At 43.4% G+C, this 22,811-nt stretch overlaps 1 protein-coding gene across 2 annotated transcripts; it reads right to left on the reverse strand.

Moving 5' to 3' along the window:
• Positions 1-799: 799 nt before the first annotated feature.
• On the reverse strand, positions 800-22,410 carry PLAT (plasminogen activator, tissue type). Of its 2 annotated transcripts, XM_016127388.2 has the most exons (15): positions 22,265-22,410; positions 11,606-11,701; positions 10,676-10,718; positions 9,542-9,589; positions 9,123-9,260; positions 8,631-8,741; positions 8,081-8,255; positions 7,508-7,599; positions 6,135-6,309; positions 5,741-5,826; positions 4,622-4,814; positions 4,374-4,510; positions 4,079-4,219; positions 3,061-3,227; positions 800-1,728 (listed from the first exon to the last, which is right to left on the reverse strand). In XM_016127388.2, exons 2-15 carry the CDS (start codon positions 11,678-11,680, stop codon positions 1,570-1,572), a joined length of 1,740 nt encoding a protein of 579 aa, XP_015982874.2. In that variant the 5' UTR covers positions 11,681-11,701; positions 22,265-22,410; the 3' UTR covers positions 800-1,569. The 2 variants fall into 2 exon arrangements, with proteins under 2 accessions (XP_015982874.2, XP_015982875.2); XM_016127389.2 differs by lacking the exon at positions 9,542-9,589 and having other exon boundaries at positions 22,265-22,409.
• Between the last annotated feature and the right edge of the window lie 401 nt (positions 22,411-22,811).

Genomic DNA, 22,811 nt, shown 5'->3' on the forward strand with positions numbered 1-22,811 from the left:
AATGACCTAAATACTAGCTTCCAGTCTGAACCAGCAATTGGGGTGTTGCTATTTCAGCAGGTCCTGGTTATGTTCTTCTTATCCCCTCGTTTCTCCTTTCCGTTATGTGGTTGCTATCTAGGGAGTCTCCCTACCTGATCTGCTCTCTCTCCAACCACCACTTACTTAATATTCCTAAGGCATGCTCAGTTCCTCACTGCCCTTAAGGAAAAACCTCAGTGGCTCCCTGTTCCCTACAAAATTAAGTCCAAACTCAGTTTGGCATTTAAAATCCCTATAATAAATTCCAACCAACATCCTTCTTCACAAACTTCACTTCAACCTGTACTAATCAAGTCCCCCCCACCCCCGCCCTTCATACTCCCACTGCTTTTTGCTCTCCAGATCTTTCTATTTTCATGCAGTGATATTCTTTGCCTTAAGAATGTCTTTCCCATGCCTCTCCGCCAGTCCAAATCTTGCCCAATTTTTGAAAGATCTACCTAATTCTACTCTTTCCTTAAGATTCCCTTGTCCCTTCTGCAACTGAGTTCCAGTAAAAGTTTATCTGACATTTTGTGGTCCATGTCTGTTCTACCTTATTATTTCTCTAAATACCTTATTTTCCTGTCAAACCAGAACTTATTTCTCCTCCCTGTTACTGCCCACAGCACCTAGCACATTATCTTGTATGCAGCAAGTGTTCTATGTCTGTTGAATGAATGAAGGGAAATATTTCAATTGATTTTACAACGAACATGAATAAATCAGCTATGGGATACTGTATATGTAACAACTATTCCACTCCGATTTGGTAAAATATGTGAAAAATATATCTGAATTTATTTCAGTGCGGTATAATACAGATCTGTGGCAACAGAAAGTAAAAACTCAATGGATTGATATAAATATGCTAAAGTCTAGTTTATCAGTTATTAAAATGATACAATTCTTCTATTTTAAAGTTTATAACAAATAAAGATTTACACTGTACATAAAAGGAATTCCTTCCAAGAGCTATAGAGTGGAAAAGGGGAAAACCAAATACTTGATTTAAGGGATGGTTTTGAGGAATATGATCTGGCCAGCCAGCCCATTCCTTATTAGGAGGCCCAGGTCCCTGTTGGGCTTCCTCATGACTATCAATAGACATTCTGTTTCTAATGTGATGCTTCTTTCTTGAAAGATCTGGTTATTTATTTATTTATTTATTTATTTACTTCTGAGACATGCTTTTATCTTTGTGGTCTCATTTCCAGAATTTCTCATATCGACAGATTAGGAGGTTGGGCTTTTGTTCCATCTCTCCTTTGCCTTAGATGGCAGTATTCTTGGAGGGGCCGACATTTATCTATCGTCCACTCTGACGGACATTCTGAAATCAGATCTTAACCCCTGCAAAGTTCCAAAATGGGAAGTACCTGTGAAACTATATCCTCTCCCCTTTCCTATCAGATCTCCCCGCACCCCACTTGTACTGTGTGATGGCTCATGGAGAAATCAGTGTAAAGAAGCACTCCGCCTTGGTGTGTCTTCTGAAGTGGAAGAAGGCAGGGTCTGCTGTGATTTCAGGGAACTGAGTGTTCTTGGTCACAGGCGCATGGTGTCTTGAATCCAGCCTAGATAATTAGCAACCTTGGTGTATACACCCGGGACATCTTTCTTCCCACAGCCAATGCCCCAGCTGATGATGCCGACCAAAGTCATGTGCCCATCATTCTCACACACCAACGGGCCTCCAGAGTCACCCTGTAAGAGAGAGAACAGGTTTGCAAAAACTGCAGCCTCTTTGGGAGGAAGTTAGGGATACTGTCTGTAGTACCAATATTTTACTCTTCAAAGTACTTAGTTCACAGAGGGAAGTTTTTTATCTCAATGATCTTGATCCTCTAAAGAATTAGGTTATATCTACCCTGTAAAGTAGAATTGAGATAATTGCTCAGATATTTCAGCTCCCCCTCTTCCCCCAACACACACTCCCATTTTAACTCCATGGCTTACTAGCTGTGTGGCCTTGGGCTAAGTGTGATTCAATATCCTTATCTGTAAAAGAGAGCTAATACTACCTACCCAATAAGGTTGTAATGAGAATAATATGGGGAAAGCTTGAAAAGCTTTGAGAACAATATATGATATTTAGCAGAACTTTTGGCAATTGTTAGCTGTTATTGTCTTATTGAATCAAAATGATTTTTTGGTTTTGCTTTTGACTCAAAGCTTGCAAATAATCATGGTTTCATTTGCATACAACCTTTTATGACTATTGAGCTAGCTGGTACAATTGAGGTTTCTGAAGAAACTATTTAATAAGAGACCAAAGGCTGTCAAGGAACCAAGGGGAGAAACACTGATATAATTACCTTATAAGAACAAAGTTTACAAAGTTTTCAATGCAAGAACCTGGCCTTACTTCTTTTTGTACCCCTCTAACCCCAGCCCCTCAGTGGACAGCCTGGCACATTGCAGGCACAAAAATGCCTCTTTAATAACAAATCCTTGGCTATATTTATATTTAGGTCCTAATATCACAGATTGGTCTGTGTCCCAAACTCCAGTGTCTCGTTATCATGAACTAGAAGTACTAACTCTACAAGGAAGCCATCGCGGTGAGCCTGAAATAGTTCACTTTCTTTCCAAGAGTATTAGGAATGAATATGAGTTTTTAAACCTTATATCTCACAAATCATCTCTATGCTACTTCCCGGTCAGTTGCCATTCATCCTTCCCCTTACTACAAAGTAGACTTCAATCTTCCAGAGCCTACAGAAGTCAAGAATTTCTTAATTTGTGTTGCTTTATCCATCACTTCAATAGTCAATTAATTGCTTAGGCTTACAGGAAATCCTGTACCAGGTTGGGTTTCCTGTGCAGACATTGGGGAAACTTCCTGCAGTTTAGATTTCTTAAATTTGGGTAACTTTGGTCTTTCTCCAGTTGCTTTATTCTCTGAGGCCCTCATCTAAAATCTCCAGTGCCTCACCAAAATGAAATCACTCCATTCTGGCTATAACTTTTTCTTTTTTGCTCAAAGAGCCTTTTTACTCTTGGGTAGGCTTAGAGTAGAGGGATGTTCATGTTTACCTCGCAGGCATCATGCAGGTTTGCTTGGTTCCCTCCACTTCGGGTATCTCCAGCACAGAGCATATTGTTTGTGATGGTTTTGTTAAACAAATGCTGGGATGTGCAGCGGCTGGATGGATATAGTCTGACGTGACCCTCCTTCAGCCGATGAGAATAGAAAGGAGAAACTGAGAGAGAGGAGAGAAAACAGTTTATGTTTTTAGGGAAAGTTATTTGTAAAACTTTCAGAAGGAAAAAGCTAAATTTTCTAATTATAGCAAATGTTTATCAACCTTTTACACATACTAGGTTGAATCCGATGAAATTGCCAAACTGTTACTGGCAATTTCATCTTACCCACAAGTACCCACAAAAACAATAGTTTGAGTCAAATAATTTTTGGCGTGGGGGCAGGGACTGTCCCGTGCATATAGATGTTGGGCAGCATCCTTGGCTTCTACTCACTAAATGCCAGTGTAAACTTTCACCCTGAGTTATAACAATAAAAACTATCACCAGATGTTACCAAATGTCTCCTAGGAAACAAAATCACCCCAATTAAGAACCACTGGTTTAATATCCTATTTAACCCTTATGACCTAAGGAGATAACTAGTTTTGTCTCCATCTTACCAGTGAGGATGCTGAGGCTTGGAGCGGTATAAAATAAGAATCTCTGCCTACACTGCTAGTAAGGGGCAGAGCTAGGATTTGAACTCAGGTCTACAGACTACAGAACCCAAGTACCCACACCTTTAATTACTGTATTGCACTCTTATCAGAATCTTCCTGAGATCTTAAGCTCTTCAAAGAATTTGTACTATTTAGACCTTTCTTGACTTAGTGACTGTGAGGTTGGAAAGGCCAAGGATGGGTTATCACTCACTATACAGGGAACTTGCTGACATTCACAAAGTGACAGCGCCTGACCCGAGGCTAGAAATGCTCTCGTGACCACTTTTTCCTCTGTCTGGTCAACAGCTGCATCCCCTCCTGTCCTGCAGACAGACAGGATGGAGCCATTACTTCCGTCCACTTACACGCGTCGTGCTTGCCGTAGCCAGACAGCTCACATTCTGTCCAGTCGGGCAGCTGCAGGTCGGCTTCAGGGAGACAGACGGTGCGGACAGTGTCACTCTCCTGGGCACATTGTAGTGAATCTGATTTCAGTTTCAGCAGTGCTGGGAGGGAGAACGAAGAAGAGAAAAAGCCCCGTGTGAAGAGCTTCTGATTTTAGGGGAGGAAGATAAAGGAGGAGGTGCGAGTGCCCGCACGTGGGTGTATGTCGTATGGTCTGGAGTTTGAACTGGAGCACGAAGAATAATGACATCTTACCGATGTCATTGTCGTAAGTATCAGCATCAAATTTCTTATGGATGATGTATTTTTCTACTTCAAATATCTGCTCTTCCTCTCCAGGGACCTCCCGGTATGTTCTGCCCAAGACCACCTTAAGGTGGTGGGGAGGATACCTAATGGAGAAACAACATTAAGACATTCTTCTTGCCGCGAGGTTTCCTCTAATGGGTCTGGTTTTGAGGCGTTAGAAAGCAGGAATCCTACTGGGTTTTCTAAGTCCCTACCTCTCCACGCAGTGGGCAGCAGACAGCACCCAGCAGGAACTGATCAGTGTTCCCCCGCAGAATAACTTCTTTCCTGATGACCTCCTTGTCTGGACAAAGAGGGCAGCCTGCCACGGATGAGATGTGATGTCCGAAAAGAGTCCTCCTTTAATGCGAAATTGAGGCCGCTTGTACTGTCTCAGGCCACAGGTGGCTGGGAGAAGAAAGGACAGAGAAAAGAGATCAGAGCTGCAGTCCTGAGATGAGGTCCTTGAGTACCCACCTTGGTTTCTTCTCCTGGAACCCCAAATTTCCACAGGCTTACTGCACCTCTACAGGTTGGTACAGTGATATAGCAGTCTCCATGGTGATAAAAACCACAGCTTTCATTCGTTGAGTACATAGTACATGCCAACCACTGTATATACACTCTTTAGCTCTCATGACACTGAACTTCAGAGAGGCTGAGAAATTTTTGCCCAAGCTCACAATGGCACCTGGATTAGAACCAAGATCTGTCTCAATCCAAATTAGAGATCTTTCTGTGATGCTTCATTACCTCTAGGTTTTTTCTGCAGCCACTTTTGGTTTAAGACATAACAAAGCATTGCAACTTCCTCCTAGGGGAATATCTACACCATTTCTTTTCCATCTACTCAAACTTAACCCATCCTTCAGGGTTCAGGTAAAATCCTACCTCCTCATAAAGCTTTCTTAACACTCCCAACCAGCCCACTAGGTCCCGAGTGAGCTTACTGATACTGCCACTGAGCATTCACCATACATATTCTTGGTTGTGAGTTAACTGGTAGTTTGTGTCTTATCTGCCCGATTAGACTCTCTGTTCCTTGAGGAATATTCTGACTAATCTCTGTGTTCACAGGAACTGAGCAATAACAATCTATTCTTAGACAATTTCCCATGTGTGGGACATGTATCCATGCCCAAGAGCATTGCCACCCCACCACTGTTTCAGTCATGAGAATCCCTTCCCCGCCAAGGCCTGATCTTCTGAAAATTGGGTAGCTACACAGTCTGAACCAGACAGCTGTGAAGACACAGGAAAAGGCAGAGAAAATGGTCCAGAGGAACAGGGCAGTGAGTGTGGGCAAAAGGAGGTGGCCAAGGGCTGACCCTTACAGCATTGGGGAATGTCACAGTATTCCCACGTCAACTTGAGGTTCTTCACCACATGGCACCAAGGCTTGTCATCCCCATCTGGATTCCTAGAAGATAAAGGGAGTTTAAGGTTTTTAATCATGTTATCAATCACATCTCAAGCCATGTAAGAGGGAAAGGAGGCTCAGGGAACTAGTGGCAAAAAACATTGAGCCGGGAGGGAAGATCTTGAGTGCTGGACCCAGCTCGGTCAAAGACCCCACTATAAGAAAACTTTAACTTCAGCAACATAACATTATCATCTTCCCACCCACTGGGTCTTTCACATAACCTTAGGTATCAGCTGTTTTCCCATCCCATGCCCCGACCTCACCACTTGCCCAGACCTGAGCCCCTCAGACCCTGTGCTACATACCGGCAGTAATTGTGTTTGCCTAGGCCCAGTGTCTGGGCGTTGGTCATCCTCGCTGTGTAAATCTTGTCTAACAGGATCTTGGAACTCCACGGGAGGCAGGAGGCACCAGACGTGGTAAGGCTGTGGGTACCACGGTATGCTAACCCTTTTCCAAAATAGCAGTCCCCATTTTTTTCTGCAACAAAAGAAATCTCAAACTGTAACAAAGCCAATTAAGTATGAAAGCAGGCAAGCTAGGGTTTGCATCAGGGATTGCAATGGAACTGTTGGCCTGGGGAATTGAAGGCTGACAGCCTGTGAGTGAGAAGGTTGTGATACCATCCCATGTCCCCTTTTCCTCTTCTTTTAAAGATGGCAAATGGCCAACTTCCATCAATGAGATGTGGCCTCCTAGACTGCTGTGTTGAGAAAGATCCTGAGGGTATATCCAGGTTCAGCAGGAAAGGATGATGTGTTCAGTTAGCGGTGATTATTCCTGAAGATGTTTCAAAAATAATTAGGGGTTTCCTTGTTTATATTTGACAGTGAACCAATGTACTTCAGTGGAGGGACATGGCAGCAGGCCCTCATTTGTCAGATTTTGTCTACCAGTGCTCTGAAGGACTTCCTGGGCTTGGGAAGATAGAGCGTGAACCTTTGAGTGCAGCCTATTTTCACCTATTTGTCCCAGTTTTACCTTCTTTTCTCCCCATTTGAAACTGACAAACTATACCACTACACATAAATAGCATAAATAAAAGGGATGTTTAAGATCACCTAGACCAGTGAGTCCCAATTTAGACTAGTCCCAAGTGGGAGATGGAGTGGATGCTTTAGTGCTACTGTAAAGAGTCAAATTCACAGATATATCAGCATTACCTATAGGCTAAATGTACATTATTTTTGTATATATATATTTAAAACATTAAAACATGTATTTTCATACTATTGTGATAACAATTATTTGTGAAAGCACCACTGAATTCACAGTACCTTTTTGAGACTTAATATGTACCTTTTTGTGACTTAGTATTTTTTAAATCTGGAAAATTTTCTAACATTAAAAGGAAAGAGAGAGAAATAGAGATAGGAAGGCCTGTCCAAAAAAAAAAAAAAAAAACGGAGCATTCCATTCATTCTCAAAAGCACTGGAAATCACTGATGCAGCCCCACCTTCTCCTCTGTGGATGAGGAAACTGAGTTCAGAGGTGTGAAGAGATTAGCTCAAGATCAAACAGCTAGTTAGCACCCAAGCCTGGGTGAGGATCTAAGTCTCCTGACGTTCTTCCCTCTGCAACCACAAGGATTTAATGATAGCCTGCTCCTTTGTCTCCTCAGTTGTAGAAGGACTGTCAGCCTGTCCTCCCAAGGGAAGGTGGGGAAGCTGCACTTACCCTTGGAACAGGCTGGCACGCTGCAGAACTCCGAGGTGTACTGCCCTGCCTTAAAGACGTAGCACCAAGGCTTCGAGTCTTCATCTGGGTTTCTGAAAAATCAGCCAGGGAAGGCCAGGGAAGGTTACAAGGGAAGTCTCTCTCTCTCTCTCTCTCTCTCTCTCTCTTTCTCTCTCTCTCTCTCTCTCTCTGTCTCTCTCTGTCTCTCTCTCTCTCTGTCTCTGTCTCTCTCTCTCTCTCTCTCTCTCTGTCTCTGTCTCTCTGTCTCTCTCTGTCTCTTCTCTCTCTCTCTCTCTCTCTGTCTCTGTCTCTCTGTCTCTCTCTGTCTCTTCTCTCTTTCTCTCTCTCTCTGTCTCTCTGTCTCTTTCTCTGTCTCTGTCTGTCTGTCTCTCTCTCTCTCTCTCTCTCTCTCTCTCTCTCTCTCTCTATATATATATATATATATATATATATGTATCCTATTAGTTCTGTGTTCCTGAAGAACTCTGACCAATCTGATACAGGTCTTTTCCCCAACAGTAGCAATTTCTCCCCAGAGAAAAAGCTACTCAGTAGAGATAACAGCCCTCTCACCTGCAGTAATTGTGATTCCCAAGGCCCAGACTGATGGCATCTGACCTCTGCCCATTGTAGAGCTTCCGGGCCAGTACGCTGCTGTTCCAGTTGACACACTCGGCCCCACTTTTCGCTGTGCTCCACGTGCCCCTATAGGTGACACCCTGGTCCTTGTAGCAGGTGGCACTGGCATCTGATTGAAAGCAGGACACATGACACCTCACCCGTGAATCTCCCTTTCCATTTAGTTTCTCAAAGGTGTCTCACAACTGCTTCTGTCATCACCCCAAACCAATGAGGTGGGCTGGCTACCGAAGCTACTAGAACGCAGCATGTAAATGGGTGGCTAGGGTCGCCTGGCCGAGTGGCAGAGACAGACTCCAGATTTGTACCTAAGGCTCTGCCCACTGGGCTCTGCAATTTGATTTCCTAGCTGACCCTTGAGATGACCCTTCTTGTCCCCATCTCCACCCAAGTCCCTGTTACCACACACTTCCTTTCCTTTCTGGGAAATTTGGCAATTGGGATATCAGTCTCCCTCTTTCACACTCACTCACCTACCACTTACCGATTTCACAGAGTTTCCCACTAAATCCTTCAGGACACTGACAGACAAAATCTGAGAAATACAGAGCCTGCCGACATGTGCCCCCATTCAAGCACCTTGGTTCGTTGCAACCTGTCAAGTGTAAACAAACACTAATTACTTTTGAAAGAGCTCCAAGAATAATGCGTTAAAATTTTAAGAGTGCTCTCTACATACCAGGCCCTATTCTAATGGTTTATAAAATTTAACTCATTAAATCCTCACAGCAAACCATGAAGTGCGTACTATTATTTTCCCCATTTTATAGATAAGGAAACAGAGGCTCAGCAAATGAAGGCATTTGTCTGAGGTAACACAGCCTCACTCCTTTTAAGCCTGGTGCCTTTGCATTTATCTAAAGAGCATGCCTGGAATCTCTGCTTAAAGATTTGAACATGCTGGGGACCATGAAAGATAGGGGGGCATGGGACTGGACCGTGAAGCTCGAGGCCTCTGCTTGAAGTCCGTACGTACCTTTGACGGGCACAGAGTGGCACCGTGACCGGCCGCTGTTGCACGAGCAGTACTCTACCCGGTTGCTTCTGAGAATGGGGCGCAGCCACGACTCATGGTGCCGGTAGGTCATCTGTGTTTTTTCATCTCTGCAGGTCACTATAAAGAAAGACAGGCCTCTTTAAGGCACAACTCACCAAAAATGGACGCCACACCTCTGCTTTTACTAAGAGAATCCCTGACTTCCTTTTCATCATAATCCATCCTTTATTTTTTTCTTGCTCTCAGCTGGAAGACAACAAATACCACAGCCCTCTTTTATTATTTTTTCTCTGATGGGCCCTTGTTTTGAATTTATCTATCAAAATACATTTATTAAGTAATATTCTAATTTTTAATTTTAATTCATCAAAAATATACACATGTATATAATTACCTACCAGAGTTTTTGATCCTCATGAGTATTACTGCACTGAAATGATGCATTTCTGGCCCAAAAGAAAATTGACATCTTAGTCTGTGTGGAAAATGTGCTACTTCCATTAATATTTTTGGTATAATGAAAATAGTTGAAGTACTCCCATTAATATTCTTTCCCTTTCCCTGTTTGCAAACCAGAATGCCAACTTAAAAAATCTTTAATTTTTGATTAATTAAAGAAGTAACGTATGCTCATTGTGAATAGTACTGTTGGGATTTTTTGAGGGTCCTTTGGGGCCAGCATACTTTTGGAAAACTCTGTGCTATCCAATAGTGAAGGCATTAAGAGTTAAGGTGTGACTCACTCTAGGGAAACTTTCATGTTTATAAAGGGTGTTGCAAAGTCTTTTAGGCCCAAAGGAACTAGCTCATGAAGGAGGAGAGATGACAGCCCCAGGTTGGTAGTTTTGAACCTGAAGCTGGGCCTAGAGTTCTTCAAATCAGAGTCAAGACAATCCGGCTGCTAGTATTTTTTATTCTTGGAATTTTAATGAGAATGTTCCTCAGGTTTCTAGAGTTGACTCTAAAACATGGTCTATGGACAGAAAGTCTTCCCCCACCTTCTGCAAGGTGATCCAGGTTAACTATTTCTATTTACCAGCTGAAAGAAGTAGAGCCACAGAGATGTTAGTTAACAAAGATGCCAAGTGGACTTGAGCAGAAATGGGATCGCAGCCCAGGGCAAGACCCCAGAGGACCAGGACAGCTGCGGCCTGGCAGCGTGTGGCCCTAGGCAAATCACTCAGTCTCTCCAGGCTCTACTCTCTCATCTGTGTAACAGGACTTAGGGCCATTGAGCTTGCAGCTCCCACCAGCTTTTTGACTCCCTGATAGTCTGATTCCTTGAGGGCACACCTGTCCCTGTCTTCTCACATCCTGGCTTGCTGGCTTCTGCTACCTGGGTACAATGGTGAGTAAGAGGGGGACGACACAGGTACTTTTGCAGAATCATCCTGCACAATTTCACCTTCATATAGCTTTAGTTATCAGGTTGTAGGTAAAAGATAAACACCGTGACAGAGCCTGAAGCACACTGAACCCCTGACCCTGCCGCCCGCCTCCACTGACTCCACTCCACCTCAGCTGTATCTTACCTCTGTAAGATCTGCCTCCCCTTCTGAATCGCCTGTGGATCTCCTGTGAAGAAACCGGGGGTGGAGGAAAGATCAGCACATTCTGGGTATCTTAAGAATAAAGGTGGCCAGTCCAGAAGACCACCCATCAAACCACCAATCAGATGCCACCTGCCCAGAGATTCCTCTTCGGGTAACTGGTCCCAGGGAGAATGTTCATTTCTTGCCTTTGTGTCTAATTCTTTCTCCCTCCTAGACTAGAGCTGTTCAAAAGAACTTTCTGAAACATGCAAATGTTTAATATCTGTGTTGTCTAATATGTAGCTGCTAGTCACATGTGGTGACTGAGTGTTTGAAGTATGGCTAGTGTGAGAGAACTAAATTTTAAATTATTTTTAGTTTTAATTAATTTTACATTCAAATAGCCACAAGTGGTTAGTGGCTACCATAGTGAACAGTGGGGTTGCAGCCCCATCTCCTTCATGTAGCCGCCCCTGACTCTCCTCTAACATCCTGCTGCTCGGGTATTGCTCATTTGGCCTCATATGATGCCCTTGGTTGGTGGGCATTGCAGACAGTGTGTGTATTGTCCCAATTAGATAGTAAGCAGCACGAGGGCAGCTCGCCTGCTTCTATGGCTCACTTAATGGATTAATTTAAACACATTTTAAAAAATAGCTCCAGAAGAAGACATTCGGAGGCAGCAGAGTGGAATTAAGAACTGTTTCCTCAATAGGTATCTATGGTTCTGCTGCCAGAAGCCTGAAATCCGGAGCATTCTGTGCTGAGGAGACAGTGAACATGTGTGTTCAATAGCGAGGCTGGCCCTCTGTCCTTTGCCTCTCCAGTCTGACACTGTGCCCATCTCGTGGCTCCTGGGTACACTGAGGGGTACCTGGGAGTACCACAGCCTTGAGGGGCGGGGCACACAGACGTGAACTGCACACTCACCTGGCTGGGCGAAGTGAAGACCGCTCCACAAAGCAGCAGTACACACAACAGCTCTCTCTTCGTTTTAGTCATCATTTCTTCAGAGTGTCCCTTAAACTTTGGAAGAAGAGGAGAAAAGAAGCTTAATCATATGTTGTGAGAGATCGGAGTACAACAAAGTTCAAGAACCTTCAACTTTGTCATGGCCGGGATCCTCTAGGGTCAGGTCCCGCAGCAGGAAATGCCTCAACAAGTATTTGGAAGATTTAAATACACACACATGCACACACACACACACACACACACACACACACACACACACACACATTATTGTGGTGATATACACATAAAATAAAATTTACTATCTTAACCATTTTTAAGTGTACAGTTCAGTGGCGTTAAGTATATTCACATTGTTGTGTGGCCGTCACTGCTGTCCATTTCCAAATTTTCATCTTCCCAAACAACCTTTGTATTCATTAAATAAGAACTCTCTGGAAATCACCACTTTACTTTCTGTTTCTATGACTTTGACTCTTCTAAGTATGTCATATAAGTATAATCATATGATATTTGTCCTTTTGTGCCTGGCATCTTTCACTTAGCATAATGTTCTCAGGGTTCACCCATGTTGTAGCATTTGTCAGAAAGTCCTTTGCTTTTAAGGTTAAATTGTATTCCTTTGCCTGTGAAGATCACAATTTGTTTATCTATTCATCCACTGATTGACACAGGTTGCTAGAAGATGATTTTTCCCAGAGATTTCTATGGGTTGAAGGGTAGGTAACACCATCTCCTGGCACTTTTTGGAAGCCTGAGTACTGCAGTGACCTGGCTGTGTTTCCCCTGAATGAAGTTTAGCTGGTACATCACAGAGCCAGCCTACCTCAGATTGCCTCAGCTCTTATGCCTGGCATGCCTCCTTGTCCAACAAGGGGAAGGCCCCTCCACGCCAGCCCAAACCCCTCCTCACTGCTCCATTGGAATGCCTGTCTCTCCTTATTTATAGACAGGCCTGATGAAGTGCAGATTTGCAGAAAGGAGCAGAGCCATCTGGTTTTTAGTCATTAAACTCATATCTTCTTGGATGCAAAATTCCCAGTTTCCATGTGCTCTTTCCCAGTGATGTTGCCCTCAGCGGCTTAAAGTGGGTTAGTTGGTTGGGGCTTCATTTTGTGGTCTGGCAGGCCCGCTCATGCCTTCATCCATAAGAATTAAATTAAGGCATTTCTTCCCTTGACTCATTTCCCTCCAGTCACAACAACTTTTGGTCCCGCCCCTCCCCCTTATCCCAAAGACCCTAATGGCCCTGTTCATTCAGAAGCTTCCAGGACTTTCATCCTGGGCTGCCACTGGCTCTGGTTCCTTCTTTGTTTCTTTGCTAAAAACTCCCTTATTGGAAGTGCCCGTTCCCTCACATGGCCTCAAGTTCCCTTCAGAGCAAGGATGAAAAATAAAAGGCTAGGGCATGGTAGGAGACTCCTTATGCCCCAGTGATGATTCTTGAGCTTCCTTCCGGTGACAGACAGAGGAGGGAAATGGGAGCTGCGGGGAGAGGGGAGGGTGCAGGAGGGCCTGGACGATCATTTCAACAAGAAAACCCAGACCACAGGCTCAGAGGGAGTCATGCCAACCAGCACACCCCTTTCCCACCTGCCCTTGCCCATTGCGAAGGAAACAGAAAGAAGCTCAGGATCTGGGCCCTTGTTCTGGTTTGGCAGGCCCAAGGCCCCCTTCCCGGGCAGGGTGGGATGTGCTTTTTGGGGGGCCTTTTCTTACTCAGAGAAGGAAGCTTGCTACTACTCACTGGTTTCAGGCAGTTTCAGAAGAAAGAAGTAAGGTGTTGAGGCCATCCAAAGCAGGAGCACAAACGATGGAGTCTTCTGAACCCAGGAAATTGCTCTAGATTATTTTCTCAGCTTTCCTTAAATTTCCCCTTTCTCAAGATTTCCTCAAATTCCTCTAAAATTCCCCTTCTTAATTTTATTCTATTATAACTTTTAAAACTAGATCTTCTTAAATGTATTCCCCCTCTTTCTTCCTCATCTTAATCATTTTTCACATATTTATAGATTTGTCCCATCATTTATTATCTTAGCAAAGCCTCAAGAATAAGGAGACCTCGAAACTCTCAGAACTTTATGCAGAAATTCTGAATGCAGCAATGAATGAATGAATTGAGAAAAGGAACCACCAGATGAACGAGGAACTTGATTTGAATGACAAACCAACTAGACCTTTCAATATACTCGGTCACCCAAGATCAGGGGATTGATTAGTTTAGCTTTTTCTCTGGATGCCCATAAGTTACTGTTTTGATTTGTTTGGAATTTTGTTTTGTCCCCAAGAACTCCTGGTCCTGATAAATGGAATACAATTCTAGATGTTGGAAAATTGCAGAGTGATAAGTGAAGTATTAACATATTTGCATTACCTGAAAAAATGGGGGGAGGGAGACCAGGTGGGGAGGAGCAGCCTGACTTAGGGCTGGGTATAAAGACTCCAACAACTGCATCATGTTAAACTCTTTTGCAACTAAAGAATCTGCATGAGGGGGAAAGAAGCATATTTTTGTCTTCTGCTCTTTGGGAGAGTTAGAGACTGTCTCTCTTCTATCAGTCCTTATCTTCCCTTGACTCTTTTGGCCTTGCTAGGCCTTGAGCTGATCCAGTACAAATGAGTCTCACATGCACAAAAACAATGTGATAGCTCCATTCTCACTGCACAGAGGCAATGAGAGCAGCTGGATAGGCCGAAGGGGTAAGAGGATGACAAAGAAATTAGTCATCCTGCTGGCAAACAAGCAGTTCAAAGACAAGGGAGAAAGAGAAAAAGGAGAAAAATATGTCCCCGTTTGGCCTTTGTTAACGAGGTGGGTGTAGAGGTCTGGGGCAGCGCCTGGACAAAGAACAAAGCGGATACCAGAAATGAGGACTCAGGCTCCCACCAAAGGGAGAAGCGCCAGGTACTCACGGTGAGGCCAGGGTAAGAGGTAAGAGTTAAGGAATAAGTGTAAGAAGTCTTTCTGGGGCTCATTTTACAAATACAAAGACATGTAATTTTTTCTGTGTTCTCTTCCTTTTGCTATATTTAATAGTTTCCCATGATCAAAGAACTAAAAAGACAAGGAAGCAAGAGGAAGAAAGGAAGGAAAGAAGTCAGGAAGGAAAGGAGGAATGGAGGGAGGGAAGAAGGGATGGAGGGAGGGAGGAAGAAAGAGAAAGAAAAAGAAAAAGAAAAAGAAAAAGAACCATGAGTATTCTCACTTTTGTTAGACTAGAGTTTCTGAATCACTCAGGGAATCACTGTGTGAGAGGAACAGTGGAATGGTCATAAAGCCTGAAGTCCCCAATGTCCCAAGGCTCCAGCCCTAGCAGTCCTACCCTAGCACGCAAAGTCGATTTTTGCTGATTTGCAAAAGGCGCCTTCCCTTGTGGATGGAGTTCAGCAGACAGAGGGCTTGGCACGTTGACAAAGACTGTGCAAATTAGAAAAAACAGAGCATATGACTTGGCAAATAAATCATGGCCTGCATTTCAAGGATGCATGAGCTTGTGCCCTTGTATAGGACACAGCCCACACAGCTGCGGGTGGCAGCCTCACTGTGTCTGCTCCCACAGCATCTCTGACTATCCTGCCTAGAAGCCATGGTGGGTCCTGCTGGCTGCACCAACAGAGTGACCGTTCCCTGGCCCCTCTGAACAACCGTGAATGATGACTATTCTAGGGGAAAACAGGAACAATGGTCTGGTAACCAGGGAGAGAGTTACTCTCCTAGAGCTCAGGATGTGTGCCATTCTGGCTGTGAAATCAATGATCATGCCAACCAGAAACTCAGTGTTCATTCCTGGAGGGATAACCTGAGGGAATATTGACTGATGAGCCCCAGTTAATAATTGTTTGAGTAGGGACTGGGTGAAGCCATTGGAATGGCAACAGGACTGCTGGAGAAAGGACCTGGGGGACAGCAGATGAGGCGCCGTCCTCAGTGCATTCACGTTCCCTTTGTGTTATCCTTTCCCCTCCACTGTCCTCATCCCTCCTGCATCTTCCCCCATTGAAATCTGCTCTCAGGAGAGGATCCGACACACTCATTCACATAAAGTTAAAATGACTGAATAAAAATTAATGTGCTGTCTTTCCAAAAGCATCTGTACATTGAGACATAAAATCTGTTCTCAGGCATGCAAAAATCAAGTGGACTATACTCTCAAGTTTTCCCCAGGGCCAACATTCTGTGGTTTCTATTGTGAGAACAAATAACATAATGAATGTGCACGTGCTGTGTAAACTGTAAAACACGTATAGAAGGTATAAGTACTTTTATTTAAACACACGACTACATGCAATAAAGCAATTTGCAATAGAGGAACCATACAAATACATTCAATCAGTCAGGTTCTATGATTCTAGATACATGCAATACAATTGCCCCAGAAGATATAGAACTGGAGGACTTGTAGTTTCTTCTCTTGTCAGCAAGAAAAAGTCAGACACATTAGCAAGCCAGAAGATGATAGAAATTGCAAAGGGACAAAAGTAAATTGATACCATGATCAAATTTTACACCATGTGCAAGGTTTGCTATCTGAATCTTTGGCAAAGGAGGTCCTTGGGTTATTGTTGCTTTGCAAAGCTTCTCTCTGAAAACCTAAGGGAAGGTCAATCTCCAAGAGTACCAAATACCCTACAGTGACTCGTGGTTTTAAAACCAACAACACCCTCCCTTCACCCCCCCAACCACAATGGCCCAGGATAGATGTCAACAAATTAGAAAATAAATGGTCAGAACTCTTTGGAATAGAAAAGGCATGCCACCAGAGTTAGGTGACCAGAGATGAGGTGAGAAGGGAAGAGGAACCAGGTCTTGGAGAAGATGATAAGTTCCCACAAAGTTCACTTTTGTTGGAGCCAGAGTCAGAGGCCAGGACAGGAGACCGGAGCCTGGGAGCTCCGGTCCCACTCATACAAGTTCTCCTTTTTGTAGAGGCCATGTGCTCAGAATAAAAACCATTTTCAAAAACCGCCATCATATAAGCAATGCCCAACCTTTCAAAAAAGTAATTTTCCATGTGCCAAAGCTTATTTTCTCTCTCCTTCAACAGAACTCTTTACAACTAAGGGACAGCAGAGCAAGTCTCTATTTCCTATATAATTTGATCCATTCCAATGAAGTTACTAGAATAGAATCTTCTGCCCCCTACCCATCTCCACTTAATTACTAAGGGGAGAATTCTCCCCAAAGCATCTTCAAAGCATAGGCGTATGACCTGTGTCTAAGTTAGATGGTATTAACCCGGCTACTCAGAAAAATCCATACTGAGCGTTATCATATCCTCAACATTCCACCCTCTGCCAGGTAATCCTAGTTATTTGAAGGAGCTAAGGGAGCGTTGGTTGTGGGTCTAGGAAAGTAGAAGTCCATCCTGCATTTGCCTATGATAAAAACAAAAAGAAACCTTTTTTCTAATAAACTTAGATCCTTGTGAAGAGAAAACAAAGTACAGCTGGCAAAACCAACTCAATTAGTCAGTGCAATAAAATGTTAACCCCAAAGTCTGTATCTAAACAAACTGTGCAATCTAATGTTAATCTAAAAGAGCCTCTTATTAAGCAATGAGGATAGTTCCGCATGTTCCTTCCACTCCCTAAAGCAAACATCACTGTGTGGTAATTAAATGAGCAATAATTTGATAATTCTTCAGACAACCTTCAGATTACAACACACTTGAATCAGGAAAAAAATGATCGAAAGCTTTCATTGTATCGGTACGTGAATTTGTCCGCATTTTACTGGACTCACATGAAAGTGACGTTAGAGCATATTTTTGAGAAATGGATTAATGTCACTTACTCACCAGGTTTTTCGAGTACCTACCACTTGCCAGACGTAGTTTACAACACCCTTTTACCTCCAATGAATCATTTAAAGCAGTATTATTATCTTGTTTCTACGGATGAGAGAATCGAACTCCGAAAAGTATAACGGACTTGGCCCTAAGGAGACAACTTGTGTTGGGACTCAAACCCAGAATCCCCAGTTCTACTATCAAAAACTTGACACTTTTTCCATTTCTCCTTGCTGTGTCCCGATGCTGACTGGAAATGTTTTCAATGAGTTCAAAGTTGGTATTTGAGAGAGTAGCATGTCATGATGTGAGGAGCACAGCCTCTGGAGTCTTAACTTCAAACCCCACCTATCACTTACAGGCTGCGCATGTGGTTTCCTGGTTTTTCTAATGGACTAGTCATTTCCACCTTGTTGAATTATTACGGCAATTATAGAAGAAGTAGGTAAAATCTGGTACTTGATGGCTGGTGCACAGCAGGGTTATCTGTACTTACTGTCATTGGAGCCCCAAAGTTTACAGCTTCTCCCTGGAAAAATAATTAGAAGCTGCAAAGGCAGAAGAGATGCCAAGCTTTATGGGGTCCTCACTGTGTTCAAGTGTTAATCCCAAATACTGTTTTCGAGATTACCTGGATGTCTTATGATAACCTGTAACCAGATTCTTTATAGTTAATAGAATCATGCCCTTCTTCTGCATGTAGAGATCAGCATTAACAGGAGCCATTGTTTCCTGGATATGGGATGATGTCTTTTATCTTAGCTTCAATCTGTCTTTTTATTTGCCTTTCTCAGGCCTATGCACACCACACATGCCAGGACTACTGTGGAAGGAAGCCGGAATTAGCAGCTAAGACAGCTGGAAGATCAGGCCCTCACTACTAATAAGACCCATCTAATGCAGACCACATGGATGTTTGAAAACCAGAGACATTATATGAGAAAAATAAGGAAAGTAATGCTTTCCACAAAACAAAACAAAACAAAACAAAACAAAACAAAACAAAACAAAACAAAACAAAACAAAAACCTTCCTTGTCTCTGTGGCCCAGGTGGCAGACACCAGCTCTTGCTACAATGAGGCAAAATAAAACAAGTTTCTCTTTTTTGCAAACATGACAAAATGTGACTAGCCAGCAGAGAAGTCGACTGGTAGCCTTTTTTTTAGATGACTCATAGTAGGTTACTAGACTTATCTTTCTCGCCTTCCTCCTGTCCCCTATGTTCAAGAAACAGCTGACATCAAACTGCTCATGCAAAGATCTCTAACAAACGGACTTGAGAATCTTCAGTGTCTTTCAGATCCCCATCCCATCCATCTCAACCTCAAGCTCAGTCTAATTTTCTCCTTTCTTGAATTCACAGGTGATGATTTACTCACTCTCTGGATTCACCATCAAATGTTTATTAAGCACGAACCATGTACCAGACAAGGCTCACGATATAAAGACACATATACTGTGCCCTTAAAAACTCATAGTTTAGGAAGGGGACAGACAAGTAACTAGACAATTATTGTATAGTGTGATCAGTGCTGTGATATGCAGGAGGGTGGGGATAGAAGGCGGGAATGCAGAAAAAGAAGGGGTCCTCCTGGAATGTGGAAGAGGGTGACCTAACTGACATTTTTTTGGAGGTGAGAGGCTGGTTAAGGAAGGCTTTTTGGAATGAACACCATATAATCAGTTTATTGAACAAAAGTAGGAGTGAGCCAAGCAACAAAGAGAGGTGTTCCTGACAGAGCACATCTCTAAGATAAGCCCATTGCTTGGGCCCCGGGGCAATAGCAACAAGCAGCCAGAGCCTCTTACTCTTCAACACAAATGCCTTTTTGGGGGAAGAGTATAATTCACATATCCCAGGGTCTCCCTTTCAGGGTGTCCCTCGGAGGAAGTGTGGTTTGGAAAGCCCAAGAAGTCTAAGGACATGGGGGCCTTTGGCAGAGGAGTTCAGTTTGGATTCTTTAATGTCTAGTTATAAGTTGATCGAATATTTATAAATATATAGTAAACAGAAAAGTCTCTTAATACAAAGGTCTCCCTGTATCTGGATTCAGTCTGACCTTGAAGTGGTCAGATGCTCCAGGTAGAATCAGGTTTGAAGGTCAATCCCCAAACAAACCCCTCCAAATCATTGGTGTACATGCCAGGCACATCACATGGCCATCCTGTGCACCTCAGCTGGGCCTGCTGGCCAAGAGTCACCTTCTAGATCATGGCCACTGGATAGTGCTGAGCAGCTGCTAAGGAAACCCAATTGTATTAGTTCTATAGGAAGGTTGGCTGGTTAGCATTTCCCGGGGAATTATGACCTGCACCAGAACTTGCCTGAGTTATCCCTCCAAAAAAATATTTATGAAATGCCTGCTGTACACCTAGCACCTGGTTCATCTTGTCATCGGTCTGTCATAGGTCTTAATTTTCAGGTGATCAAAAGGTTTATCTGTTTCTCTCCTCCCATCTACAGAAGTCTTTTCCCAGGCAGGAGCATGGAATGTAAAAGGTACAAAATATCACTAAGAAAATGTGCTGTCCTCATACGTAAGTAGACAACTAATCAGGAGACCATGTCGCTGGACTTAGTGTTCAACCAGAGCAGATCATCTCTAAGATTCATTCTAGCTCAAACTTTTTGTGAGTCTAAATCATCGTCATTTTTCATCTGTTTCCATTTGAGACCCATCACAAGATTTTCTGAGCTGGTTGACTAGGATGAGGTGTACAACCTGAACCTATGGACAGAATTTTTCTCCATGTGAAGCGAATGGACCAAAGAAGGAATGGACAGAGTATTCTGGACACTCATCGTCCATCTTAGCCATCTTCTCAGAACAGAGCTGAAAATCACTCACAGAAAATAGAAATTTTATTCTGAGACTGGAGATGCACAATACCAAATAATCAAGGGAAACTCAACATTTCAACTCAACACCCAAATTTTTCCTCATAACCAGATACCATGTACCTCAGAGAAGTATATGGATTTGGAATTTTGACTGGAGCTAAGACCATAACCATTGCTTTGAACCATGTTGCTACCTCAGCCGTCCAATTGAGAATAACCGACACACACTCTGGACACTCTGGAAGTCCTCCACTGCTCCTTCCAAATGCTGACCCTAGCCAAAAGGCTCCTTAAGTTGATGTAAAATCTCATGACTGGAAAAACTCCTGTTGGCAGATCAGTAACAGACCTCACTTGGACAGTAAGTTTCTTCAATTGCTCTGTGGTCCCCGCCACTTATTTACAAAAGCTTTACATGGTTACAGTTGCTTCAAGCTGCACCATCAAAGCTGTGGCTGGGCTGCTTGTTATAATAGTTTGAAATGTGCTGATGATCATCAGGTCTGCTTATCAATGTGTTAGGCCTGGAGGAAATAAAAGCCAAGTCCCAGCGTCCTGCATCAATGAGCACAAACGAATAACAGCATCATTGCTGTTCTCAGCTACTCCCTGGCTACATGAACAGTTCCAGGCCTGTGATAAAACAACTGAGTATAGAACAGACATTGGGAGAGTCTGATATGTAGCTTCACAAAATAAATGGAGATTGTCTTGGAAAGTCGGGACAGAGATGGAGCTATTTGGATAGAAGTTGGCTATCATTTGCTCATGACAAACTCCAAAGAATGGAACCTGACATCTTTGAGAACATTTTAGGTAGGATAAATTGATGGGTAGGATGCAACTATTTCTGTTTTAATATTCACTGCATCCCTGCTGGTGCTCTAAGTCTGGCTTTGGTCTTACGGGAAGCACTCTGGAGCTCACTCTGACCATCATATATTGATTCTGGACAAGTCAGTGTTCAGATCCCAGCATGAGTCTTCCTGCCCACAGACAAGAATTACTAGCAAGTCCTTTTGAGGGAACTCCACTTAACAATCGTATTTGCAGAATTTCTTCACAGAATCGTAAATGCGTACACCCATAAACATGTAATTTTTTTTTCTGTCATTAATCAGCTGCAGGAGATCACCATTATTATTACAACTTGGCCACCAAATAAATCATTCTTACCACATTTCTTTGTGCTTGAGATTGTCATTAGTTACCTGGGAGCTCAACATGAGCTCCTTCTCTTCCTCCCTTTCTCCCTCCCTCCTGCCCTCCCTGTGAGGTTAAGAAAATAAAGATAATAACAGTGAAAATCTAGAGCGCCTTGATATGCTTCCTGCAGAGTGCTTTAAGAATAAAAGAAATTGATGTTATTTTTCCCTATAACTGAAAACTCTTTAAAGACGACCTCACACTTGCACACTAGGCAAAAAGCCAGAAGACAAAACTGTCCAGCAGAGATGGTGTGGGGAAGATCAGAGGCATTTCTCTAAACATTTTCTTGTCTTTCTCAGTACTTCCCACTATGCTCTGGAGGTAAGTTACTCTCCAGCCGATCCCCAGCCTCAATTTCTCCATGGGCTCACTGAGGAAGGCTGCCTAGTGTCTGAAGGCAGCTGGTTTTACATTTCTTGCCTGTTATTTATGAGGCATTCCCATTTTCTATTCAGAGAATTTTTGTGCAATTCTTTTCATGTTTGCCTTTACTCTGCAGAGATTTCTTCTCCAAAAAATAACCAATCCTATTTCCTCTACTCCCCTGACCACCTCGCCCTTCTAAAACGCTTCAGCCTATCCCAACTAAATGCAGCTTCAAAAAAAAAAAAAGAAAAAAAATCTCTCTTCGGGTGAGGACTCTAGCTAATGCTCTCTTTGCATGGATTACAAAGCCGCTCCCTCATTTAGGCATACTTTTAATAGCTTAGTTTGCCAGAAAGACTTTCAAGAGACAGAAGAGGAGCCTGGTGGATAGAGAGGCAAAGAATTCAACCTACCGGGACTCCTTGACTTCCTTCCCAGGTTTTCTGGTCAGCTCCGGGTCTTGAAGGACCTCAGCGTCAATCTCTCGGCATAGCTCCCGGCCTCCTTTAAATTTCAAGGCAGGGGGTGGGGTCGGTGGCCCCTCGTGGGCGGGTTTCTCTGCAGCAGGAGGAGGTCCAGCGGACAGAGCCATGAGGGAGTCAAACGGGGCGGGCCTGTTTTTATAAAGAAGGAGAGGAAGTACATGATGGAAGCTGCACAGCCTATCCTGGCTTGGGGCCAGCCTGATTATTCATGGTCCTGATGTCATCGGATCACAGGAATTTGGGAATTGAACAAAGGGAGATTAGGAATCATCTTTCTTTAGAATGTTCATCTCAATAACCTAAAAGGAACCCTTAAGATCAGCTGGCTCTAAGGCCCTCTCACCAAAAGCGATCTTTACAATTCCAAACAAATACACACTGAGAGACCGAGGGGTTCTTCTAGAATCTCCAGCAATAACTCTGCCCCTCTGGACACAAGAGGTTGGAAGGACTGGACAGGTGGACCAGCTACCCT

This window comes from Rousettus aegyptiacus, unplaced genomic scaffold, assembly GCF_014176215.1.
Source record: "Rousettus aegyptiacus isolate mRouAeg1 unplaced genomic scaffold, mRouAeg1.p scaffold_m13_p_11, whole genome shotgun sequence".
Lineage (NCBI taxonomy): Eukaryota > Metazoa > Chordata > Mammalia > Chiroptera > Pteropodidae > Rousettus > Rousettus aegyptiacus.